At 38.7% G+C, this 27987-nt stretch overlaps 1 protein-coding gene across 1 annotated transcript; it reads left to right on the top strand.

The window, feature by feature from the left end:
- The first annotated feature begins 49 nt into the window (after nt 1–49).
- ca8 (carbonic anhydrase VIII) lies at nt 50–27836 on the top strand. The gene is made up of 9 exons (XM_007896718.2): nt 50–293; nt 1263–1454; nt 5178–5302; nt 8448–8543; nt 15651–15713; nt 16127–16175; nt 16396–16508; nt 21505–21658; nt 27795–27836. The coding sequence occupies exons 1-8, from the start codon at nt 218–220 to the stop codon at nt 21637–21639; spliced, it is 849 nt and encodes a 282-aa protein (XP_007894909.1). The 5' UTR covers nt 50–217; the 3' UTR covers nt 21640–21658; nt 27795–27836.
- The last annotated feature ends 151 nt before the right edge of the window (nt 27837–27987 follow it).

Genomic DNA, 27987 nt, shown 5'->3' with positions numbered 1-27987 from the left:
AGTGAACCCGTGCCACTTGGCCACCCTGTGCAGGAGTGGTGGTGGTGTACAAGGTGCAGTGTGTTGTACTGGTCCCGGGTTCCCTGCACTCACTGGTCTGTCAATCAGAGAGGAGACGATCAGTGAGTGCTCACAGGGGGAGGATTGAGCTGCAGCGGCGGCCACACACACACACACACACACAGAGGCTCCAACTCAAACCCCAAACCCCAACTCCATGGCTGACAACACTTTGATCGAGGACAGCGATCCTTACGCGGAGAAGGAAGAGCTGCAATGGGGGTACGAAGAAGGTGAGTTTGTTTCTCTGTGCAAAAAAGAATGCTCTTTTACTCTCTTCTTTTGCTCTTTTGCTCTCTCTCTTGCTCTTTTGCTCTCTCTCTTGCTCTTTTGCTCTCTCTCTTGCTCTTTTGCTCTCTCTTTTGCTCTTTTGCTCTCTCTTTTGCTCTTTTGCTCTCTCTTTTGCTCTTTTGCTCTCTCTTTTGCTCTTTTGCTCTCTCTTTTGCTCTCTCTCTTGCTCTTTTACTCTCTTCTTTTGCTCTTTTGCTCTCTCTTTTGCTCTTTTACTCTCTCTTTTGCTCTTTTGCTCTCTCTCTTTTTTGCTCTCTCTCTTGCTCTTTTGCTCTCTTCTTTTGCTCTTTTGCTCTCTCTTTTGCTCTTTTGCTCTCTCTTTTGCTCTTTTGCTCTCTCTTTTGCTCTCTCTCTTGCTCTTTTACTCTCTTCTTTTGCTCTTTTGCTCTTTCTTTTGCTCTTTTACTCTCTCTTTTGCTCCCTCTTTTGCTCTCTCTTTTGCTCCCTCTTTTGCTCTTTTACTCTCTCTTTTGCTCTTTTACTCTCTCTTTTGCTCTTTTACTCTCTTCTTTCGCATTAAAATGCTAATTCGCCCGAAAAAAAACTGCGTTAGATGGAGAAGCCAAGTTTGGGGGGTGCGCAGTGAGAAAGAACTATTTGTCACATCGGCTCAGAAAGTGTCTTTGGATGCACATAGAATATCAAAGTACCATAAAGATTTTATATATATATATATGTGTTGTGTGTGATTAAAATAGCTATAAGGAATGCACACCACAGCAGCCCCAAATTGTCACAGTAAATCAAAGCTGCTTCGCTCAAACTGTCCAGAAAACCAGTGGTTTGAAAGTTGATGTGTTGGTGTGTTTGGTGAGTGCTAATGCAGTACCTGATCAGCACAGAGCAGTGCCGGGGCCGTCCCGGTGTAACTCACTCCTCTGTTACGCTCTGTCCCTGTCTGTGGTGTTCAGGAGTGGAATGGGGGCTCCTGTTCCCTGAGGCTAACGGCGAGTACCAGTCTCCTATAAACCTCAACTCCAGAGAGGCAAAGTACGACTCTTCACTGCTGGAGATACGTTTGTCACCAAACTATGTGGTTTGTCGGGATTCCGAAGTAATAAACGACGGCCACACTATTCAGCTGCTGCTCAAGTCCAAATCAGGTATGCAGCCCACATGGAATAGCTTTGATCTTTCCCAGGGGGAATGTGGAGACAAATTCGTTTGTTTTTAGTGAGTTAACTATCTCCCCATCACATTTCTAATTGTTTTTTCCCCCAACGCTGATTGCCTAAATACTTGCTTGTGATGGTTTCCATTATAAGTAAATATCTTCTCTCCAAAGCCAAGAATTGTTATGAGTGTTGTAATTTTATACATCCTGGTTTTTTTTTTCTTACGTCCTCTCATCCTTTTTCCTCCTTGTGGCTACTATTCTGAGTGCTCGCTGCCGTCTAGGAAGTGATCGTTCTAAGGAATGACATTGACAGTGATTTTCCACAGGCTGTGGGAAGGGAATCATAGCCGAGCGTAATACTGGGGCCACTGTAGAGTGATCAGGAAACTTGAGTGACTTTGTTCCCCTTCTAACTTGAGGAATCATGGACAACTGTAATACCTCAACCCAAATCGCCTGAGATTCGCAAATTCTTAGGCGTTGAATCTAGGACACTTGTAGTCTGTAACGCTCAGCTCCTCACTGGATAAAGTTGCTCAACCACCAAGGGACTTATAATTGCAATTGAGTGAAGATGTTCTGCTTTTGAACCTGACTGTCTCCAGGAGAGTGTTAATCTCTCATAGTTGCAGACTATGTATGGAATTGTCCAGTTTTTTGACCCTGTAAAGTAAAGACTCTGACCCACATCTAAAATGTTTTTCAGTCTTTGAGTGGACGATGTAATAAATCAAATTCTACTTTATAGAAGGTGCCAATGGTTGAGCTGTACTAGTGACTTGAGGTGAAGGTTACATATTCACCTTCTAGTCCTCCATATTTCCTTTGGCTACATTCTTCAGGGGAAAAAAAATCTCATTGGTTTAACTTGACAAGAGTACCAAAACAAGGGTATCAATCTAACAAGCAACAAATGTTATTGCTCATTAGATTGGAAAACCAGCACCCCTTGTGTAGATGGATTAGGACCAAACAGTAAAGATTTCAATCAGCAGTTTGGTATTACAGCTATTATTGAAAATGGGATGTCAGAGATTTAAAGGGTCATTCTTAGCTATTTAGTGTTGAGTCCTTTGTAGACCCATTTCTTGGGTTCCTGATGACAGCTGCAGCAATTCTTTCTTTTCCATGAGATGGGCATCTCAATGGTGTTGCTTCACCTGAGCATAGAGTACTGTAAATACTATTACAGTACTTATTATACAATTGGGGGAAGCCAAAGAAAAAGATTGCAGCTCAGAACAATTAGGTAGTTGATTTTCAAGCAAATGATCAAAAGATCCTTGGGCTCCTTATCACTCAGTAATAATAATAATCCTTCTATTTGATATAGCACCTTATCTCCTTATTGAGGTGTCGCGAAGTGCTTCACAGGATATATTAATACTAAATAATCCTTAATAATCCTTGCATTTGATATAGAGCTTTTCACGTCGGGAGGACGTCCCAAAGCGCTTCACAGAACATACTGTAAAGTGAATTGGGGCGAACACGGCAGCCAATTGCGCACAGCAATGTCCCACAAACAGTCGTAGATTGAAAATGACCAATTTATTATTGTTTTTGGTTTTGGAGGGATTATTATTAGACGTGTGGAGTAAGGAAGCTTGCCCAAGGTTTCGCCCTGCCTGGAATTGAACTCAGGTCTCTCGCTTGCAAAGCGAGTGCTCTAACCACTGAGCTACAGGACTCCACAATATTGTAAATGGATTGACTGTATAATTTATGGGCAAAATGTGGCAGCCAATTGCACACAGTAGGCCAATTGCACACAGCAGGAACTCAAATTTATCTGGATCAATTTGTATCATTCTCAGTTTACCTGCTAAATGAAGCATCCCGAAACAACAAGCATCTGAGATTGCCTTGGTTACGTCCCATAAATAATGATGATAGTTCTTGCATTTGATATAGCAATTATTAGACCAAAGTGCATCACAAGGAACCACTGTCAAATGTACTGATTGTGTATTTGTAACAATAATTAATAACAATAACAGTTTGGCACAGAGCCTTTCACATTTGGAGAATGTCCCAAAGTGCTTCACAGGAGATAGCGTGGTAACTGTTCTGTGGGTAAACAGAAACAAGAATACACAGACCTGAGACAGAAGATACCTGGATTCCGTACCATTCTGTCCCACTCTCCTAGGCTAAATCAGAAGAGACTTGGCTGCTAGATAGAAAAATGTTGCTTGGGGTGTTCAAATGAAACAAAAAAATCAATTTCCTGTTCCTGGTTGAGTTATTCAACAGTGTTAGTTAATTTCACATGGTTTGTTAAAGGAAATAACATATCTATTCTAGTACGGTGTGGAAAACCCTCTTAGAATTTTTTTTCCTGGCCTTTTGAAACTTAAACTCAAATTTCAATTAGATACTTGGTGAGTCCTTTAATATAGATTTAAAATCCTATTGTGATTTATTAGCTACTCTAATTTTAGTCAGATTTTGCTTCATTGGAACTTAATTAATGTACTATTTTTAACTTTCCTATTTAATATAGGTGAGTGTAACGGCTTCCATTTCCTTTTATTTCTGAGAACCAGAACAGCTATCTTTCTAGGACATAATTTGACCTGGAAAAAGGCACAAACTTTAGAAAGTTTGTTCACTTGCTCGCATTACTTTTGCTTTTTGATTCCGTTGATTGGAGTTGTAGTTTACAAATTCCTGGGTTCCCTGAGACCAGCTACCTTGTAAAGGAAATAATTCACGCTGCAAGAGAATCCCATTATGGCGTCTTCCCCATTAATAGCGCTGCCTATCTTTAAGTGTGGGTCTGCTATGAACACAATATTAACTAGAAATGCAATACATCTGGCTTCTGGTGCTGACTAGTCAGCATCCTGCACTGGAACATTATTATTCTTTCTCAGCCATCGGAATGCCGCTGACGCCACTTTTGTGCGAAGTGCAACTAACGTCACTTCCTGCATGATGTGCCTATATGCTATACACAGGAAACGTTGGTGATGTAACTTCCTTTGTAAAATGACAGTAGCAGCGCATTCTGTGTACCATACGTGCGCAGAACGAGCAAGTGATGTCAGAGAGCGAGCAATGACCAGAAAATTATGTCAATGGTTATTTGATGCCTCCAAAATCTGCCTCTCCATTCTCATAACCTCATACCAGCCTGTCTGGTCCCTCCGCTTGGTAGACACCGGCCTACTTCAGATCCCCCGCACTTCCCGCCCCACCATTCAGCATCTCTGCCCCCACACTCAACTCTATCCTGCAATCCCTCCGCCTCACCCCCTCGCTTGCTTCCTTTAAGTCCCTTCTGAAGACCTTCCTCTTTGACTGTGCCTTCGGCCAGCCTCCCACCCCCATTCCCCCCTACCCTCCTCCCCTTCTGACCCCAGCTCGGGTCCAAAAACCCTGATTGTAATAATTATATTATTATTATTATTATTGTCCAGGCCCTGGGATGCCTTTCCAACGTGAAGGGCTCTATGCAAGTGTAAATTGTTGTTTACTTTTAGCTTTTTACTTGCACTCAGATTCTGAGCATTTGGTTCCAGAATATCACTTCATAAAACTTCTCCTATAGTTTTGCATATCCTTATATTTTTCTTAAATTTTTAAATTTTAAAATTGTGACAGCTGAAGTTTTACAATCTGTTGTAGATGAATTTAATGTTACTTTATTATTTAGTGTTACTTTATTATTTATTATCAATACTTTTGCATTTCTCTGTTGCAGTTTTAAGTGGTGGCCCTTTGCTTAGAAATCATGAATATGAATTGCATGAAGTTCGATTTCACTGGGGTAAAGAGAACCAGCGTGGCTCTGAACATACTGTGAATTTTAAAGCCTTTCCCATGGAGGTAAGGACCAGATTAAAGTAGACATTTAAGGATTGTGAATCATGAACTGAAGGAATATCTGTTTAGAACGTTGTAATTTTTTTCATCTTAAGAAAAGCATAATGTAATTTTCTTCTTTTTTAAAAAAAATCCCCATATGATATGTAACAATTATCATAAAACTGGGATTACTCTTTCATTCCTTGGGACATCCTCCTGATGTGAAAGGCCCTATACAATATAATTTTGTTGTTGACTACCACTAACAAAGGTTTAGTTCTGCAGTTTTGATCAGAAAATATAAGTGTTTGTCACCACTCGTGAATATAAATAATCTTGCCTTGAATAATGTTTCAAACTGTGTGTGTTGTGGGGTGGTGGGGGGGGGGGGGCAGATGGGTGGGGTTTAAGCAGGTTGGAGAGGTTGGGAGGTGTAAGGGCATGAAATGATTTGAAGGCGAGTCAGCAGCTGAATCAAGGATAGCTTTGCATGACTTGTGGTTAGACCAATCTATGATGATCACAATTCAATTTGTGGTTGTTGGCAACAATTTTAAGACTCTTATGTACTTCTCTAACCTGTATGCTAAGCCTGAACTGTAGTTTCAGCCACATCTATTGGCTCTTATTTTTCTTTCCCCTATACTGTTTTAAGCACCTTGCCCTCCCTTTCTAACATAAGTGAGTTGAGGGCAAGAAATGATCACGTTGATGACGATCACTTGTGTTAATCTATTTTTTTAACCAACAATCAATGTGACCAGTTATCTATTGGGAGAGAGATTGATATAATTCAAAGAAATCTAATTTAAATGAACAGGCAAAAGAATGGTAAATGCGATTTCATATGAAAGTAGTTAAGTTGAGGGGGAAAAAAAATCATGAGATGTTGAAACAAGTCTATGATGTTGTTTAGGAAAGCACGAAAGGAAAGCAATCAGATTGCTATTATTACGATTTGTTGAAATATCCAGTCATTTGTGAAGCACTTAGCAAATGGATGCATTGGAAAGTTCAGAGAAAAACAATGGCCAACATGATTGTGGGATTTTAAAGCTGAAAAGTGACTCCAAGACCTCACAAATCTGCAAAAGACCGTCAGCAACAGCAGCCAATTAACTTCTTTATTGAAAACCAAACAAAATAAGTATATTTTTCAAGAAAAGAATTGAAGACAATAAGATTATATAAGAATGATACTTGATACTTTCCGGGTGGTGCTGCCAGGATTTAAGCGAGTCATTTATAGAATGCAGCTGGTGGGAGTTGAATAGCATTTCTTGTAAATTTAGAGTCATGTTCTGAAGTTTCCCTTGATTACCTGTGAATTAAATTTCACAAACAGTATCTTTGCTCAGGTTTTACCTGCAGTTGATTGATTCCCTTGCTTGGGAATAGCTTTGGATAGATTTCATGAGACAAATAATACTTGGCCAGTGGATTAGTTTCTATGGTTCTTATAAAGGCAGGTAAATGGGACTGAGTAGATTGCTCGTTCAGATGGTCAGCATACACTCATTAGTCCAAATGGCCACCTTCTGTACATTTCTAGGTTCTGTAGCTTGAATGACTGTTCCTCATTCCTTTTCTTATGTTTTTAAGATTAACTAAAACTTGGATGAAACACGATATGTTAATCCTGTTAATTTGGAGTCCTGTAGCTCAGTGGTTGAGCACTCGCTTTGCAAGCTAGAGACCTGAGTTCAATTCCAGGCAGGGCGAAACCTTGGGCAAGTTTCCTAACTCCACATGCCTAATAATAATCCCTCCAAAACCAAAAAACAATAATAAATTGGTCATTTTCAATCCACGACTGTTTGTGGGACATTGCTGTGCGCAATTGGCTGCCGCGTTCGCCCACAAATATACAGTCAATTCACTTTACAGTGTGTTCTGTGAAGCGCTTTGGGACGTCCTCCCGACGTGAAAAGCGCTATATCAAATGCAAGGATTATTATTATTATTATAACTATGTAAGGATGTCAGCCTGGTTTTAGTTAATAGCACTCTTGCCTCTGAGTCAGACGGTTGTGGGTTCAAACACCATGTTGAGACAATGAGCTCACCCCACAATCTAGGCTGATACACCATCTCAGAGCTACACGAGGTACATCCTTCAAATGAAACATTAAACTGAAGTCCTGTCTCCCTGTTCAGGTGAACATTAAATATCCAATGGCATTATTCAAATATAATGAGTTTCATAGCTATATGCAAATTGACTGCTTTTTCTACTTACAAATGCACAATACTCACTACAATAAGTCTTTGAGATTCTTAACAGAGTGATAAAGCACTATTTCAAATGCAAGAATCATTACCAACTCAATGGTAAGGTTACAATAGTGAGGTTTTACACACTATTTGCTTGCCATTGACTGGAATGCTATTAAACATTGCTTGCTGTTCCAAGGTACCAGCATATCTAAGAAAATATGTCACTTTCCTATTGGTGCCATGTACAATTCATCCCAAGTTCTCTGGGCTTCCAGAATACCTCAGAGGTATCCTTGGAAGACATGTACTCTTTTCACAATTGTTCCAACTGCTTCTTGTTTGCATTTATTTTCAATATAATCTCTCTGAAACGCCACTCTCAGGCCCATCTGACTTGTTCCCTCCCCTCTTTCAATGTACACTTCAAAACATCCCACTTTAACTGTGGTCATCTTTCACCTCTAAGACCCCCTTCCCCTGCTCCGTTGCCCAGAAGAATTGTCAAAGCTTTTGGGACATCCTCCCAATGTGAACGTGCGATATAAGTGTAAACTGTATTGCAATATCATCATTATTATTACATAAACTTCAGGGGCAAAAACACCTTGTGAATCCACTCTGTCCTTTGGATGAAATGTTAATAAACAATGTCCTAGCTGCTTATTCAGGTGGACATTGAAGATCCCATTGCATTTATTAGAAGAGAGAATGAAGTTTATCCCAGTGTCCTGGACAACAAACCTCCAAATAAAGTTGGCAATTTGCTCCTTCATTGTGGGACATTTCTGTGTACAAATTGGCCTCTGTTTGCCTACAAATGCACTACACATTACAGTATATCCTGTGAAGCACTTTTGGATGTTCTCCTGGTATGGAACGTACTGTACCAAATGTATGAATTTTTTTTTAAAATTGTACATTTTCAATATCTGCAATCTTATATTTCCAGCTCCATCTTATCCACTGGAATTCAACTCTGTTCAACAGCATTGATGAAGCTCTGGGGAAGAAAAATGGAATAGCTATCATTGCTTTGTTTGTTCAGGTAATCATTCTATTGTTTAACATGATAATTCTCTTTTCCAGAGAATAGAATGTGGTATCAGAGTCAATCGGCTTGGCTGCCTCCATGTACCATCTATTTACACAGTGCCTTGGTAGAGCACAAGGTGAGAAAATAGGCAGAAAATCTCATCGTTCTGAATTTGACTGATAAAAAGAATGCAACTCTACTTGATATCCTGAGCTAAATATGGTGTTGCCTCCCTCAGAGCTCCTGGCCTCATTGGACAGTGTGAACTCAAGTTACCTGATGAAATAGGGCCACAGTGTAAAATGATCTGTGACCGATAAACAATTGTGCATTGCTACTGCAAGTATGGTTAGTGGCAATAAATCTCGAGGTAGTCTGGCGGGTATCAGAAACTGACAGAAACATTGAGAGAATGGGGAATTGAAAGTGCATTAAGTTGGTGAACTTCAGTAATCTCTTCTGAATTCTTGAGGCAGCAGCAGTTACAATTGGTACCGACATTGACAACAATAAGAAAAAAGTTTCTTGCTTAGCCTCTTAATATAACAGTTTTACTAGAAAACATTCCAAGTTATTGCTTAACATGCATCAATTGTTGAATAATCCTTTTAGAAATAAGACTGCATTTTTACTGACGTATACAAAGGAAAATAATGTGTTAAAGCTGTTACTTAACCCAATCTCTGTAAGTAAAAGGGATACAGTATTTTATTTATATGGAAATTTAAATAAAATTGGTCCATACTTTTGGAGATCTTCCAAATGGAAAAATTACTATTGCCACATTCTCCCACAAATTACAAGCACAAACTCAACAACAACTTGCAGTTATAAAGTCTTCACACGTCTCAATATTCTTTCTTTAAAAATATTATAAAAAATATTCTTACCTCAAAGTGCTTCCTGTCCCCTGTTAATAGTCATGGAACTGAGACAGCATAGAACTGATGTAAAATGAATAAATAATAAATGAATAAATTTAGATAAAATTTGAGTCTGCTACCTGGTTGTGGGTTCAAGCCCCATGCCAGGATGTGACCTCACATAGTCTAAGCTAACATGGGACGGTGTTGCATTGTTGGAGGTGTCATCTTTCAAGTGAGATGTGAAAACCAAGGCCCTGTTTGCCTGTTCAGGTGGATTGCAAAGCTCTCATGACACTATTCAAAAAGGGAGAGGAGTTTCACCTGGTGTCCTGGCCACCAATCCCCCTGATAATATTGGTCATTCACTTCATGGCTTTTTGTGGGATGTTGCTGTGAACAAATTTGCTGCTGAATTTGCCCACAAATATACAGTCACTCCACTTCACAGTAAATCCTGTGAAGCACTTTAGGAGAGCCTTCCGACGTGAAAGGTGGTTATACAAAATGCAAGTATTATTATTGGAGGCCAACCAGTCTTCCCTCATCAAAACAGGAAGTAAGTGGTTAAATTAATCAGGCATCTGTTGTGCACCATCCAGTGCTCAGCAGGTACAGTATTGTGGAGCAAGTGGGAAGCCAGGCTTCTATTGGCTGCGCCAGATTACTTTCAATCAGACTGAAACAAACTCTTAAGCATCTAAGTGTGGTATTTGGAGCGTATGCTTTGCTAAATGCGCCGAACAAGATCAGAACTATTCGAAAAGAGATTGGCGTTTCTCCCAGTGTCCTGGCCAACAATTCCCCAAGTAAAATTAATCATTCACTTTGTGGCTCTGTGGGGCATTGCTATGCGCAAATTGGTTGCTGCATTCAAGTACGACATACATAGTCCATTACAATTTTACGGTATATCCTGTGAAGTGCTTTGAGATATCCTGAAGTGGAAGTAGCAATATCAAATGTAAGTATTATTATAAAATGTTCATTGGCTGTCAAAGCTTTGAATGGAGCTTGGGGAGCTAGCCAGGCATAAATTTCATCGCTGCTTAAATCTCCTCCTCAGATGGTTTCTGTGCATGTCCTTGTTACTGCTACACATTAGGTAGCAAATTGTTGCCAAAAATGCTGCCAAAATGTGCACAGTATAATAGTGGCTGGTTCAAGATTGAGATTGGCAGAAGCCAGCTGGCGGTTTACCCATTTGCCCTCTTGACGGGGTGTGTAATTTGTTTCGAGAGACCCAGCAGAACAAACAGAGAAAAATACATTTAAAGATTTACTTTATTTCAAACAAGGAACTGGAGATTCTAAATAACTGGCATTAATAGTTTAGAACAAATGTACTGGGGTGGAGAGAATCTCTTGGATTTCAAACCTGGGGAAGTGCAGTTCCTACGTGAAACAAGTTTACTAATTTAATATATACAGGGGACAGCAAAGATTTGGGATCCGTTAAAAGTAAAACAAAATTGGAAATATTGCTTTGTCTCTAATAATACTCAGTTTTTTTTTGTCAAATAGCTATCAAATTCCCACTTGGATTTATTGACACAGTCCTAGCATCACTTCCCTGAGTAGCCCATTTCATAAATGCAATATTCCCTGTGTAAAATTGTTCAATCTAAATTCATAGAGGGTAATTTTTAATATAAATAGGCCTCTATTTATTACACTGGTTTCTCTTGGAGTTCCAGAGAGAAAGCCCAGTGCTACATGCAGCTGAGGGTCACTGGAAATATAACTGTGAAATATGGGAAAGTACGTAAATAATAAGAAATGCACTTTGATAGATAATAATAATAATAATAATAATCCTTGCATTTGATATAGCGCTTTTCACGTCGGGAGGACGTCCCAAAGCGCTTCACAGAACACACTGTAAAGTGAATTGACTGTATATTTGTGGGCGAACGCGGCAGCCAATTGCGCACAGCAATGTCCCACAAACAGTCGTAGATTGAAAATGACCAATTTAATTATTGTTTTTGGTTTTTTTGGAGGGATTATTATTAGGCGTGTGGAGTAAGGAAACTTGCCCAAGGTTTCGCCCTCTGCCTGGGATTGAACTCAGGTCTCTCACTTGCAAAGCGAGTGCTCTAACCACTGAGCTACAGGACTCCACAGTCTTAATGTGAAATTCCTAATTTGCCAAACATATCTGTTGTTGGCTGTTAGCTTCTGCAGTATACAGGGCGACTCAGTTATGATGCACCTTGGTTTAGTGCTGGGTCTCTTATAGTGTGGGTCCATTCATAATTCTTACCTCCTTCCCAAGACCCTCCTCTTTGACCGTGCTTTCGATCACACTCCTACCCCTACCCTTCCTGCCCTCTAGCCCTCCTGGTCCCAACCACCAGCTCGAATGCAGATCCCTGACTGTCCAGCACCTTAGGATGTCCTCCTGACATGAAAGGCCTTATACAAATGTAACTTGTTGTTGTGATACAATGGACCATGGCTATACCGGAATTGTGGTGCACCTTGTTTTCCAGTGCTGATGAGCCACCATTGTCAGCAGTCACCTGTGTCATCATATAGTATATGTAATGAAGTCCACAAACATCATCTCCTGTGCATGCACACAGAATGCAGGATGCACTGCTGATGTCAATTTGTTTAGTAAGTGGCACCATCTGTTGTCCATAGGGCAGGAAGTCGCGCTTCCTGAATATAGTGTGCATATGTGCAGTAAGTCATGTTGGCAGGGACCTGATAACAACAACTTGGATTTATACAGCGCTCTCCACACCGGACGGCGTCTCAGAGCGCTTTACAGTAACAAGGTGGCCAATTTTTGTGTTTCATTTTAATGCAGCGTCTGTGTTTATGGACCCAGACCACTGCGTTGTGTGTTGCCCTGTACTTGCGCCTTGGGATGTGCTCCCAACATGAAAGGCGCTATACAAATGTAATCTTGTTGTTGTTACTATTGTTTAATAATAATCATTCCTGGATCATTACAAATTAGCTACATGAAGTATGTGGTCATTTTAAAAAGAGCTTTTTTTCTTTCAGAGATAAAGTACATAAACTGAAGCAAGTACTTTGCCATGTAAACAAAGCCCCATTTAAACTTACTGCTTTTTGTTATCCATTAACTGTTAACATGAGTTTAAACATTAGAACAATGCTTTAATCTGTATACTCGAATTCAAGATCCTCACCTACAAGGCCATTCACAGCCTTGCTCCCTCCTACCTCTCTGACCTACTATCCCCCGACCTACCCGCCCGTACCCTCCGTTCCTCTGGCTCCGGTCTGCTCCACATCCCCCGCCCCAACCGCCCTACTATCGGTGGCCGGGCCTTCAGCCTCTCATCCCTTAGGCTCTGGAACTCTATCCCCAGTGCCTTCGCCTTGCTTCCTCCCTTTCCTCCTTCAAGGCCGGTCTCAAGACCTTTCTCTTTGACCGTGCCTTCAGCTCCCCTCTCGACTCTCTACCCCCTCCTCGCTCCCTCCCTTCCCTCACCCTGACCATTTCCCCCCTGCTTGGGTCCTGACCCAACTGTACAGCGCTTTGGGACGTCCTCCCGACGTGAAAGGCGCTCAATAAATGGAATCTTGTTGTTGTTATTGTGTATTTTTTTCTTTTCAACAATAATGTTCTGATAAAATGGGTGTATTTTGGCTTCTTTTATACTTAAATATTCTGAATGCCTTAAAGACTGATTTAGCCCATAACCAATTCAGACATAGCTCTGAATTTTGACCAAACTCAGATGCAGTGAGTCCTGGTCACAATGGGATGACATCCCTCCTGTCACTAATTTTAGCTTCGATCTCGGGAGATGCAGTAAAAATGAATGATTCAACAGTGTAGAGTTCCTCCAGCATTCTTATCCCTCCAAAAGCAATATAAAACTTGGGTAAATGGGCCAATTTGGCTTGTTAGGACCTAGATAAAGGTATTTTAGGAGGAACTTGTGCAGCATTGTGCATTTGAGAACAGGCATATTGATGTTAGTAGGGTTGATGTTAATGAGTTTGGCGATTGGGGGTGGGGAAAGGTTATGGATCTGTAATTGTGCAGCAATTGAATAGAGTACAGAGGTGTTTTCTGCCTAAGAACATGGGTACTACATCGTTGACGGGTATTCGTTGAGTGAGAGCACTCGCTTTGCAAGTGAGAGACCTGAGTTCAATCCCAGGCAGGTCAGGGCGAAACCTTGGGCAAGTTTCCTTACTCCACAATAATAATAATCCCTCCAAAACCAAACAATAATAAATTGGTCATTTTTAATCCACGACTGTCTGTGGGACATTGCTGTGCGCAATTGGCTGCCGCGTTCGCCCACAAATATACAGTCAATTCACTTCACAGTGTGTTCTGTGAAGCGCTTTGGGACGTCCTCCCGACGTGAAAAGCGCTATATCAAATGCAAGGATTATTATTATTATTATTATTTATAAATTGGATTATTTACATGGTCAGTATATTTTCTCTCCATTCACACTGGTTCCAGTCCCACACATTAGTTTACAATATAACCTATATCATTAAAATTAAGCTTATAATAATCCTTGTATTTGATATAGCGCTTTATCATGTCTTCGAGACATCTCAAAGCGCTTCACAGAATATACTGTAAAGTGAATTGACTGTATATATTCTGGGCAATAAGCGGCAGCCAATTGTGCACAGCAGTGTCCTGCAAACAGTCCTGGATTCAACTGACCAATTCATTTTTTTGAAAGAAATATTACCCCCAGAAAAATGATCCGCCAATCAACTAACAGCTGGGTTCCTACTTATTGTTAGGTAAACAGAGGCATGTGGAGTAAAGAGACTTGCCCAACACGTTGCCCTGCCAGGAATCGAATCCAGGTTTCTCGCTTGCGAAGTGAGGGCTCTAACCATCGAGCTACAGGACTCCACAACTTTATTGCTAAAGTTTTCATGCTTAATGTAAATGGTTGGTTCAGCGCTGGTAGCATCCCAGAGTGCTTGACAGTGTTGGAGCGCTGAGCTGGGGGTGGTAGGTGACCATAGGCAAGGTCGAAGAGAAAGGTCAACAACAAATTACGTTTGTATAGCGCCTTTCACAACGGAAGGACGTCCCAAGGAGTTGGAGGTTCAACATGAAAATGAGATAGGAAGAGGCGGGACAGAGGAAAAGTGTTCCATAGTTTTGGGGTGTATATCAATGTGGAGTAATATCAATGTCAGCAAAATTACCAATCAGCAAATAATCAGTAGCGCTTGCAAAGTTGATATATTTCACTTTGATCAGATAATTAGATTTTGGGTAAGGATTGAGATGGTTGCAAAATAATCTTTTTTTAAATCTTTTCTTTAAAAAAAACTTTGTTTGCCACATGACTTACAGGACTGTGGCCTTGTGAGCACAGGAACTGTGGAAATCATTCACTGTGAAGCTTATTCTGTCATTTTGTTACATGGTGACTAATCTTTTGATCCAATCTGTTCCATTTCCCTGAATGCTTTTTTTAACCATTTCTTTTTTAAACATTCCAATTTATTTTTGGACAGTTGTGGAGTCCTGCAGCTCAGTGGTTAGAGCACTCGCTTTGCAAGTGAGAGACCTGAGTTCAATTCCAGGCAGAGGGCGAAACCTTGGGCAAGTTTCCTTACGCCACACACCTAATAATAATCCCTCCAAAACCCAAAACAATAATAAATTGGTCATTTTCAATCTACGACTGTTTGTGGGACATTGCTGTGTGCAATTGGCTGCCGCGTTCGCCCACAAATATACAGTCAATTCACTTCACAGTGTGTTCTGTGAAGCGCTTTGGGACGTCTTCCCGACGTGAAAAGCGCTATATCAAATGCAAGGATTATTATTATTATTAGTTGTATGTTTGACACATGTGGAAACCCATCACCATGCTCACGTGGGTCCAAACCAAACTGAGATTTCCATGCATCCCACCTACACATGGAAATCCTGGAGACAGATTGTTGGAATGGAATGCAAACTCTCTCCCTGGAGAGTCGCATCCTGCTTACCCAATTCCAGAAAGTATTAGGCGCAGGTTGGCAAGAGCCAAGGCTTGGGGACACCAGAGTGTGTGTTTGGGTACTGCTGGAGTCTGACCAGCTAAAACTGCATAGCTTACCATTGATATCGCTGTCTGGCAAGCTTTCCTGCTGCTTGTCCAGCTAGGACCACCCTACCCATTAGGGCTTTGTCTTGCAGGGTTAACAGGGCTGAACATTCAATTGATTCTGCATTTACAAATATTCTCATAACCCTCTTTGTGAAGAAATATTCTTTTTTCCATATTACAGATAGGAAAGGAACACTGGGGCCTGAAGGCAGTCACTGAAATCCTTCAGGAAATTCAGTACAAGGTAAGATACAAAAACATTTTTCCCATTGCACATAAATAAAAATACCTGCTTCCTTTGTGCTGATTCAGAATCCTGATGATAGGGAGTTAATACTTAACTTATCTGCCTTTGCATATTATTAAACTTAGAAACAAAAGTGTAAAGGTTTGTCGTAGAGTTGTATAAATTTGCAATCTGTACATCAATATATTTTCACACTAAAATGAAGCAAAATGAACTTGAAATTGTATTGTGAATTCACTCAGACCAACTAAGTTACAGATGATTAATAGCCCTGCCAGAATTTCAAGGCTGTCAAATGCCTTGTTCTTTGAGAAGGATAGACCGATATGGTATAAACAGAACTAACTTTCACAGCACTTTGTAACTGTTCTACATGAAAATCAATCTTTTTAATTTTTTTCTTAATTTAGGGCAAATCAAAAACCTTACCCTGCTTCAATCCTAACACCCTACTACCTGGTAAGGATGTATTTACTCCTGTATTAGTACTCAGTCATTCATTTTTTGTCTTAAAATTACAAAATGCACTAGTTGTTCGGTATGGATATTAGATCTCATTAAAGGCGATGAATTATCTCTGGCATTTTTTGTTCATGTTCTAAAGCCTTGTTTTATTATTATTTATTATTATTACATAAAGCCTTGTTTTGCATTTTTGTCCCATCTGTCAATGATTTAGATCCACTCCTTCGAGATTATTGGGTGTATGAAGGCTCTCTCACCATTCCTCCATGCTGTGAAAATGTGACTTGGATATTATTCCGATACCCTTTAACAATCTCGCAGCTCCAGGTACATAATGATCCCTGACACTGTAGACTTGTATAAGATCAAATGACATTTAGAAAGCTACTTTTAAGAATTTTTTTAAATATAAAAAAACATTTCTTTGTCATGCATCTCTTTTAAGCAAAGGTTACAGACTTTGAATTCTTACAAACAAGAGAACCCCAAGGAAAGGTCAAAGATGAAATGATGGTTGACTTTTTATCACACTTCATTTTAAAGCAGATCAATGCCAGGTGGAAGAATAACCACTGAGATAAATCAATAGAGGAATAAATGTACTAAATTTTGGTTTAAGGGATTACTTTAGCTTCTAAATGTCATCATTGTTTGAAGTTGTCTGGTGGTATTTGATGATAAAAAGGTTATGCCTAAACTCTTTTATAAACAAAATTAATGGGGAGGCGGGAGGGGCTCAAAATAGGCGGTAGAGCAATAGTATTGCTATTCTTCTTAGGTTAATTTGAAAATTTAACATTAATGAAATAATATGAATAATTTAATATGTGTAAATATAAATGGTTCATACGGCTGTATTTACTCATTGTATGAGATTATGAGGCCACCGATTACCATTGTATCACTGGTAATGTTCAGTTCAATAGTCCTTCTAAGGCATGTAGAGAAACTGATGAGCAAAAAGACGGGCACTTTTTTAAAGAATCAGGATTTGTCACTTTTCTCACCCCCTCCCTCTCGTTTACCGTTGTTCTGTTGTATTTAAAACTGTGTTTGACAATATAAACACGCTGTTTTGCCACTATTTTAAACATGATTTTTAAAGAAATATAGAGTGAGAGCTCGGGACTCTCATACCTGTGGGAATGGAAGCCGTCAATATCTATGGTGAGGGGCTTTGCCTTTGTCGATGTTGTATGTGAAAATAGAGAGAATACTAAAATTACATTTCTTGGCATGAATAAACCAAACTCGTTAAAATTAATAGAAAATGCAATAATTGAGAAACAGGATCAAATGAGTGAACACCATTGAATTAGTGAATATAAAAATGCTGAAGGGTAATGCAAAGTTATTCATTCTTTTATTAAACTGGATTATGTTGTAAGGTGATGGTTTTATCCTTTCAATTTTAGTTATAACCAAGTTCATATTCCTCAAAGCAATAAGTGTAAAAAAAAGTAAATCAGTTTTCTTCAAATGTTCATTACTTTTTTGCAGTGTACAAAGTCATGTAATTATAAAGTTGCTGTCCTTAATATTTAGTTCAGTTTTTTTTAAACATTAAATGCTGCTTGAATAAATGACATGATTAGTTTGGATGAAGAAAGCTTTTCTGACTATTTGATCTCATTCTTCCAGAATACCCATCTGCCCATTACTGAATCAAGCTGTTTTTTTAAAAAAGGACAATGTCCTGGCTTCAACCACCCTTCCTGACAACCTGTTCCAATCATTAATTACTCTCTGGCCTTCAATCTCAATTTATAATTTTAATGTTAAAGCTAATTTTTTTAAAATTCATGAATTCTTAACAAAACCAAATTCTAAGGCTATAAATTGATGCTCACAAATGCTTGTGGTGCTTTGAGCTGCTTTTTCCTGTTATGTTTCCTGTTTATAAAGGAAATTTCGTGTCATGTTGAATGGAAAACGATGTCCTGTATTAAAAATAGAGCTTGATTGCCGGATTGAATGACTGAGAGAAACAGATCGGAAACAAAGTTACCGTAGGATGTACAGTTTAAGTGAAACTCACAACTCTTCTAGCACTATAAGCTGTGTAAATCGAATATAAAAGAGTTTAAAAAATGATGATTCTGTCATTTGGATGTTTACTGTTAGTTCATTAATAAGAAGGTGGATAACTAATTCATCATCTCCAACTCTAAAAGGAATTGAGAAGATGTTTGGGGATATGTAGTTAATATCCATTAAGGTGTCACAAAAGTGAAATTATTTAAAATGTATATTTAATAATATTTACATTATTTTGACATTTATAATTATTTACCCATCTCACTGGTATTCTGTTTAACAAGCTCATGCTGTTTTTAAGTTACTAATGAAATAATATTGCCAATGTTATTTTCCCATAACGTCCAAGTCAAATAGTTAACTAGGAAAGTGAGAGATGACTTGCTACCTTTACAAGATTTTGGATTGTTAACTGGAGGCTCACCCCTTTCCTGCAGTGTGGAATGGTGCCCCCGTGTGGCCATTTCCAGTTCCTTTATTCCTGTCATAACATCCAGCTATTGTGCCCGCTGCAGATTTAGAATAAATCTGTACATTGTAGAACTAACTTGTCGCTGCTTTAGTTTTGTTGAATCTCTCAAAGTTCTGAATGTGTAGAAATCCCTTCTCCATCTCAAATATACAAACTATTGCCTATGGTCCCTTTTTGGCTACCTGAGTATTCTAGCATTTTATTGTCACAGTACAATTCAAGCAGAAGTAGACTATTGGTCCATTTAACCTACCCATCCGTTTCCTTTACAATTCCTTTAACTATCTATCTCTGAACCTAACAACCACGAGTCCTTTTGGTTGACAAGAAATTGATTACAAATAAATGCAACAGCAACAAAATTATATTCTTAAAGCACCTTTCACGTAGGGAGGATCTCCCAAGCCGCTGAATTTAAGGTACTGCATACTGGAAGTAAAGACTGAGGCATTAAATTCCCAAGGGGAAGCTGAAAGATCTTGGGGCATTAATTGATTCAAAGCTCGCCATGTCGAAACATTCTGAGTCAGCAATTAATAAGGCTAACAGGATTTTGGACTATATTGCCAAATCAGTTGAGTTTAGATCTTTAGATGTCATATTTTGTATGGGGTGTATTGTATGGCACAATTTGGATTAAGGGGCAAAATTTTGCATGAACTCCTTCCCCATACCAATTGGTATAGACCCAAAACAATCCACTAGACCAGAAATTCTTTATATACAGCCAACACATTATACATCCGGCTGGAATGCTGTTGTCTTGAGTCCTGAGAATGAGTGAATGACTGATTGACACTGTATTGTCACAGCAGTTGCCTGGGGCTAACAGTGAGATTGAGTAAACAAATAATAATAATTTGGTCACTCAATCCACGACCATTTGTGCGACAGTGCTGAGTGCAATTGGCCCACAAAAACATACAGACAATTCACTTTACAATATATTCTGTGAAGCGCTTTGAGACTTTTTGAAGATGTGAAAGTGCTATATCAAATGCTATTATTATTTAAATGGATAGTGCTTTTCTCAGGCCACACCTCGAATACAATTTTGGTCACCTTGACATAAGAGGATGCCTGGACCCTAGAGACAGTGCAGAGGAATGCAATGAGGTGATCCTCAGTGTTACAGGAATGAACTCTAAGCAATGATTAGCCAAGTAAGAGTTCTTTAGTCTTGAAAGGAAAGGCCTCAGAGGGGACCTTGGAGAGAGGTATACAAGATTTTAAATGGGATTTGGAAAGTAAACCCAGAACAACACTTTCACATGCACTGAGGCAGCAGAACAAGAGAACGTGGGTTTAGGATTGCAAAGAGCAATTTCAGGACAAAGACCATAAAGTATATCTTGACGCAGAAGGTAATTAACAACTGGAACTGGTCATCAGGAAGGGTGGTTGACATCAGGCCACTTGGCCCCCAGCTCGTTTCCGAAACATTGTCTGTCCAGCGCCCTGGTACGACCTCCTGACGTGAAAAGCGCTATACAAATGCAATTTTGTTGTTGTTTCCTAAATTCTGGAACTGCACTCACTTCAACAATTAAATATCCTTTTTGCTATCAGAAAGCCAAAGCACACAAGGTTAACCTTCAGCCTTAAAATGTAAGATCAGACTGAATTTTAGAAACTTAAATTCAATCTTAGAGATTTGTGGAACACCGGCCTCAAAATTAGGATTGAATTTGACATTGTTTGCACTTAATACAGTACATTATGGAACGTTAGAATACTCATTGCTCTGTTTAAGGATCCCACTTTAAAACCCTACCTCTTTGACTGCTCCTATGGGCACCTTTCCTTTCCCCTGGCTCGGCCACTGTGAGGCCCTCCAAGATATTATCCTACGTGAAGGGTGCATTATAAATATAACTTGTTGATGATGCATGTTTCTGGCATGGCAAGTTGTCCTTCTTAGTTACTGTTCGAAAGTGAAAACCTACCTGTGTCCTGATTGTATTAGTCAGTCTTGGAGCTAGTTTTTTAAAGAAAGCAAGTTGATCATATAAGATTGAATAAATACGTAAAATTGTTGTTTGACAGTGAAAGGAGCAAAATACGCGCAGAGTATCTAACCAATACTCTATGGTGCACTTTCCAATACAATTTTAACTTGTCTGTTGAAGCTGTTTCAATTTTAGAAGCAAAATCTTGCAAGCATGTTCATACTCGTAAGTTGATCGTCCATTTTTTAACATATTTTATTTCCTTGTTATGAACAAACAATTCAAGGGTGATCATTAACTTTAACTACGCAGCAGCAGCTTGCAATGCAGTGATATGATATTGTTCTACCTTTCATTAGTGTAATCGATGGGTGGTGATTTTAGATAAGACTGAAGTATAGCATGATGCATTAAAACTAATTGCACAGTGAATATTTGAGTACATTGTATCGAAGGCAATTTTGCAGCATTTCAATACTTTTGTGATTAAAAAGGACAATGATTGAATTGGTATCTCCAAACAAATCTATTTTGTGCAGTAAATCATTTTTCCTATATTACACTGACCTCTAATAAATATTCTTGATTTACAGACTTTGCCTTATGCAAGTGAGGTTTGGAGCAATTGTTTTGTTTTCCGTCACTGATTGCAAATAACGAGCGACCACAATATAGTATACCATATTTGGAAATATATTGATTGATAAAAATAATGCTAATAATAATCCTTGCATTTGATATCATGCCGTTGAGATGTTTCAAAGTGCAACACAGGATATACTGTGAAGTGAGTTGACTACCTGTTTTGTGGGCAAAACAAACAAAAATGTATAACTGTTTCAATTTTCTCTTCATTGCTTTCTAGATAGAAGAGTTCAGAAGGGTACGGTCACATGTAAAAGGAGCAGAACTGCCTGATGGCTGTGATGGGATTTTAGGAGACAATTTTAGGCCAACTCAACCACTCAGTGACCGCGTCATCAGAGCTGCATTCCAGTAAGGAACAGGATTGATTTCAGGTATCCCCTAAACAAAAAGCTTCTATCTGGCCTAAAATAAAATTTTACTCACAATATCTACGATTGTACAGATTTATTAGATGAAGTGACCAAGAATGTATAGCATTTCTGGTCAATAGTATGTGTGTATAAATATATATATACACAATACTGCTTGCAACAGAGGGCAGTATATTTTGTCTTTTGTTGCAATCTATGCTTAGTTTACAAAATTAATATACCTAAATTTAAAATTAAGAAGTTGCTCAATTTTGTCGATGAATTTTTAAACAAATGTACCTCATAAGTGATGTTAATGCCCTTATTGTCACTGTGAAACTCTTTGAGATGTTATCCTACTGTAAGTGCAAATTGATTTTTTTTGGAACAAGATTTTTGTGCAGAATTTATGGCTTTAGTGATCAAATTAGATATAGAAAATCTCATTAATGAGCAGGTGAATGGTATACCAATTTGGCTTCTCTTCCTCCAACAAAGAACCTACACACAGTTAATTTGGTGCCAGTTTAGCAGAAAATCCATCAAGTAGTTAAAGTAAATATAAATAACAACAACTTGCATTTATATAGCGCCCTTCACGTGGGGTAACATCCCAGTTGATAGTGGAAGAGTCTGACCGTGAGCCAGAGAGAGGTGGGGGAAGGTGACTGTAAGCACTATCAAGAAGGAAGGTCTTTAGGTGGGATTTGAATTTAAATAGCCTGCTTACATGCATATATTTTGTGTTGCTGTGCATTGCAAGCAAATAATGTGGCAGATTTAGAAACATTGTAAAATTTTGTCTTTCAATATAATGATATCCTACCATGCAAAGCAGAAGGTTTGAACATTTAGTAGTGATTTTCATTTATGTTCATGTGTAAAGTCTTTGTCTTAGGAGGGCAACAAGTTTTATTAGACATTATTTTGTTACTTAAAATGCTGCTGAACATGCTGTTTCAACGTGCTATACCATGGAACGTTTTCTCATTCATGGTGCTTGCCTATTAAGTGCATTTTAAATAGTTTAAGGTATAATCTGTGAAGCACTTTGAGACATCCTTCCAATGTGAAAGATGCAATACTAAATAAGGATTATTATGATGATTACTTTCAAGGTCTGAAAAGTTTAGTTAATAGGGTGTTGAGTGCAGGCCAAGCTCTTGTTCAATAGGAGGAGGAAATGATTGTTGTATCAGCCTCATTGTGGAGTCCTGTAGCTCAGTGGTTAGAGCACTCGCTTTGCAAGTGAGAGACCTGAGTTCAATTCCAGGCAGAGGGCGAAACCTTGGGCAAGTTTCCTTACTCCACACAGAGCCTAATAATAATCTCTCCAAAAACCAAAAACAATAATTAAATTGGTCATTTTCAATCTACGACTCTTTGTGGGACATTACTGTGCGCAATTGGCTGCTGCGTTCGCCCACAAATATACAGTCAATTCACTTTACAGTGTGTTCTGTGAAGCGCTTTGGGACGTCCTCCTGACGTGAAAAGCGCGATATCAAATGCAAGGATTATTATTATAAAGGGGCCTTGGCAGAAGTCTTGAGCTTACTATTTTGGTGGAGGGATGTAGAGTAGATAATTTTTTAAAAAGCAAGATTTTAAAGACAAATGGAATAATAACCTGGCATTTGACATAGTGCCTTTACATCGTCTAGACACCTCAAAGGACTTCACAGAATATTACCATAATGTAGCTGTGTGTGTGTTAGTACTCGTGGGCGAATGCAGCAGCCACTTTGCACACAGTTATGAAGCTTTGGTTGTGACAAGATAAGTGATGTGTTCACAGCATCTTGCTCTCCTACCAGGTAAAAGTTAATATGTTTTATTACAATGGAACTTTTATTAACATCCCATAGATGCAAAAGTGAAGCAGTTGCACTTGAGACCTATGAACCTGTTTTCATTTCTTAAAAGAAATGGAAGCTCAATGACGCTAATTCAGACCTTATTATTAATAATTCAGGCACCATGGCACTGACCCAATTTTACACAAACTGATGAAGTTGGGAATAGAATAAACTGGGATTTCTACAGACGTATTATGAGTAATAAAACTCAAGTTTTGAAAACCTCACTTTACTGCTCGTCCTTGGGTTGATTGATTTTTCTGCTTCCTAAAGCAAAATGCTGCTGAGGCCAATTGTAGGACCCTAACTGCTACCCCAACTAAATAAGCTAAATCACCACAGACCAAGGTTGAAGCTGAGACCTTCTTGCACTTTAAGGCTCTGCTATTGTTAGAGATCCTTTTTGTTCATTTTGAATTCCAGATTGCTCCTTTCATGTATAAAACAATTGGTCCTTTCATTGGTTCTTTCATGTTAAATTCATTCATTATAGTAAAATCGATCAATATTGTCCATGCAGGTGAATAAAGATGGTAACAAAATTGATCTTACCTTTAGTTTTCAGTTATGGCAGATTGAATGAGTCAAGTCCTATTGTTGTGCTTTTTTTTACTTTATGTAGTTATCACTAGAATCTTGTACATCTGCTGTGTTTGATTTACAGCAGTTGATGTGCACTTCCTTTAACTTGCCAAAGTAAACAACACTGGATCACCCCCGAAGAGCTGTACTGCAAAGTTGGTTCATTGGGAAGTAGGTTGCATATCAACAAAGTTAAAAAGAAAATTGAATGAATACTTCCAGGAAATATTAAAGGGTTTGGGGATGGAGCAATGGATTGGGATAAGAGTGAATAACTACTGGGAAAGGAAACACTAGCACAGACACGAGAGGGCTGAATTGTCTCATATGCAATAAACCTTGAATGATTTTTACACTCATTTAAGTAGCAGGTATCTTAAGAAATATTAAACTGAAAGATGTATTCATACAAATCCTTTAATCGAACAAAGTTTTCAAATGCGTGGATGTTTTCTGCTTTTATAAAGCATAAAACATGCTTTACATAGCACATAACATGATTTATACTTCACGTCGGAAGGACATCCCAGCCTTGAGACGTCCTCCTGATGTGAAAGGCGCTATACAAATGTAATTTTGTTGTTGGTTTAAGTGTTCTTCCCCCACCCCCCCTCCCCTAATTTACATGACAATCCTGAGCCCTTAAGAGGGAACCAATAAAGTCAGCCAATTGGATCTAGGTTGGATTTGGTTGATGGATAAAAATAAACTATTGTACCCACAAATATACAGTCAATTCACTTTACACTATATTCTGTGAAGTGCTTTGAGACGTCTCGAAGACATGAAAAGCGCTATATCAAATGCAAGTATTATTATAAACTTTGTTGTTACTTTCCAAAGATTCAATTCTAACAGCAACAAGATTTCATTTATAAAGCGCCTTTCACGTCGGGAGGACGTCCCAAGGCGCTGGACAGTTGGGTCGGGACCCGAGCAGAGGGGAAGTGGTCAGGGTGAGGGGAGGGAAGGGAGGGAGAGAGGAGTGGGTAGAGAGTCGAGAGGGAAGCTGAAGGCACGTTTGAAGAGAAAGGTCTTGAGACCGGCCTTGAAGGAGAAAAGGGAGGAAGCAAGGCGAAGGCACTGGGGAATGGAGTTCCACAACATGTGGTAGTTTAATGACTATCTTTAATGAAATATAATTTTAGATGTGCAAGTGTAGATGAGCTGCTAAATTGTTCATTAAAAAAATTCTAGTAATGAGAAGATACACTATATGTCAGCTAGTGGCTACAACGCACTATGTGAGAATGACTGGCATTCCCTTTTATTAGTACCCTTTCAAACATCAGAATTAAATGTTTGCAGATCTGGAAATAGTCTCTGAAGGATCATCCATAAATAAAAAAAACTATTTTAGACAAGTGGTGAGACTATAATGACAGTAATTCATTGAAAGAATGGGATCTGTGTTGAAGTCTGTATGAATTCAACATCCATTCCTCTTCTCATTCATAAAATTATTACAATAATAGTATAAAACAGATTTAGGGGAAAATATATTATCTACTTATTCTGACTCTTCTACATCCCAAATCTCTGATCTACTTCCTTTTACATTCTCTACTGCATGGATACAGGAGTCCTGTAGCTCAGTGGTTAGAGCACTCGCTTTGCAAGCGAGAGACCTGAGTTCAATTCCAGGCAGGGCGAAACCTTGGGCAAGTTTCCTTACTCCACACGCCTAATAATAATCCCTCCAAAAACAATAATAAATTGGTCATTTTCAATCTACAACTGTTTGTGGGACATTGCTGTGTGCAATTGGCTGCCGCGTTCGCCCACAAATATACAGTCAATTCACTTTACAGTGTGTTCTGTGAAGCGCTTTGGACGTCCTCCTGACGTGAAAAACGCTATATCAAATGCAAGGATTATTATTATTAAATTCCAAATAAACTGAAGAAAGAGTTTTTCTCTCTACTGCTGCTGGCATAGAGAATCAGTTACAGGGAATTGACAGCCTTTTTGTTTTTTTTAAAAAAAAGTTTCTTCACAATAGCTGCTTACTTTGCTTGCTTTTGAATTGATCCAGGTCCTGGATGAAATGGTGATGTAGGTTTGAGTTTATAAATATAGAATTAAGTGCGTAAAATCTGCATCCCCGAAATGTGCCATTCACCCTAACCAGTTTGTGCCAGTGTTTATACTCCATATGACCCTTGTGAGCCTCTCCCCTACCTAGCCTTCCCTCACTCCTCTCTATTTAATTCTCTCTCATCTAAATCGTACATGCACCCAATTCCAATTAATTTTCCTACTTAAAAACACTTCAGTTTCTTTGCCCTAATTGTATTTTACAAGTCAAATAAATGGATAAATTGCAATGATTTCTTGGTCTCAAATAATGGAAATCCTAATGGAAATCATCTTCTAATACATATCACCACAACTGCCTCTACCAGCTGCATTGACAAAATACTGCATGTATAGGGCTACGTTTGAAATATAACAGCTCAGTAACTGAAATAACTCAGCTACAGTGTTGATAGATTTCTGTAAGAGTTCATGTTCTACAAAAACTTCTGTTTGGAAATCTGTTTGCTAGCGCCATTCATTCACTTGGGCAAGTTTCCTTACTCCACACACCTAATAATAATCCCTCTAAAGCAAAAAATAATAATAAATTGATCATTTTCAATCCACGACTGTTTGTGGGACACTGCTGTGTGCAATTGGCTGCCCTGTTTTGCCCACAAATATACAGTCAGTTCACTTTACAGCATATTCTGTGAAGCGCTTTTGAGATGTTTAGAAGACGTGAAAAGCGCTATATCAAATGCAAGGATTATTATTGTTATTATTCCTCATGTTGTCTGCACATAAGGAGATGTATATTCTATAAATGTATTTGTTGTGCATTAGACTATAAAATCCAACTGATGCATAACTCATACTTTGCAAAAGTTATATTGAATGTTATGGTCTTGACTGGTGAGACTTATGCAGTTTACCTGCACATTAGAACATAACATAAGAAATATTAAACGAAAAAAGACCAAGTTCATCTAATTCGTCTTCCACCTTCCTGGCAGTCGCATGCACATATGTCCCGAACTACCTATGTGCTATATTCCATAATGTTATTTCGTAAAAGAAAACTATCTAATCTGTGTTTGGAAGAATCAACACTTCCTGTTTCAACTGTTTCCCAAGGCAGCCTGTTCCACAGGTTCACTATTTGCTCACTAAAATAGTGTTTGAATAGATTCATTCTGAATATGTAAACTGATACCAGGAGTGATTCATCTGAAAGTTAATATCAATTTGATGTCATGCAACTAATGTGGTATTTGAGTGATTTGCTTTAGTCTGTTTCAAAGTAACTAAAAAGCTTTCCAACTGAATCGCAAAACTGGATTTTGGTGTCATTTTAATTGTACTGAAGTAAAGCAAAATATAGTGATGCATCAACTCCGAGTTCAGTATATCAGACAAATCGGATTTTCTTTAAACGCAGACCCATGCTGTGCAGTCCCTACAAAGCTATAAGAAATATGTATCTAGTGCAGTGATTATTTCAAACCCAGATAAATAGCATGTTTATAATATATTCTCTTGAGCAACTTTTAAGACAAGCATTGTACAGTGAGAGACTTCACTGATATACTAGAACAGTTTTCTTGTTTTTCCATGTTCCTGATCAATCCAATGAACTGAGTAAGCCCTCCACCATGGAATTTCTCAGGCATGAATGTGCCATTCTCTTTTAACAGGATGAAGACAATGAACCCACAGTATCCCACTGTATGAGAAATGGATCTTTCTGAAGCTGCTGCTCCTTCAAAATACAAAGCCTGTTTTGTGTTGCTTTCTATAATGAATGCAGTTCTGAAAAGCAGCTGTGGCATTTGGCTTGTTCTCATCGTCCTGTTAAATATTCCAAGGAAAAAAAGCTGATGCACAAGA

Source organism: Callorhinchus milii, unplaced genomic scaffold, assembly GCF_018977255.1.
Source record: "Callorhinchus milii isolate IMCB2004 unplaced genomic scaffold, IMCB_Cmil_1.0 Scaffold2, whole genome shotgun sequence".
Lineage (NCBI taxonomy): Eukaryota > Metazoa > Chordata > Chondrichthyes > Chimaeriformes > Callorhinchidae > Callorhinchus > Callorhinchus milii.
This window is presented reverse-complemented; position numbering and strand designations above follow the sequence as displayed.

Bases quoted from the DNA above. Each gene is read 5' to 3' on its own strand.
- ca8 (XM_007896718.2), top strand. From the start codon at position 218: ATGGCTGACAACACTTTGATCGAGGACAGCGATCCTTACGCGGAGAAG. The intron at 5,303-8,447 runs GTAAGGACCAGA...TTATATTTCCAG, and splicing joins TTAAAGCCTTTCCCATGGAG to CTCCATCTTATCCACTGGAA. The intron at 15,714-16,126 runs GTAAGATACAAA...TTCTTAATTTAG, and splicing joins TTCAGGAAATTCAGTACAAG to GGCAAATCAAAAACCTTACC.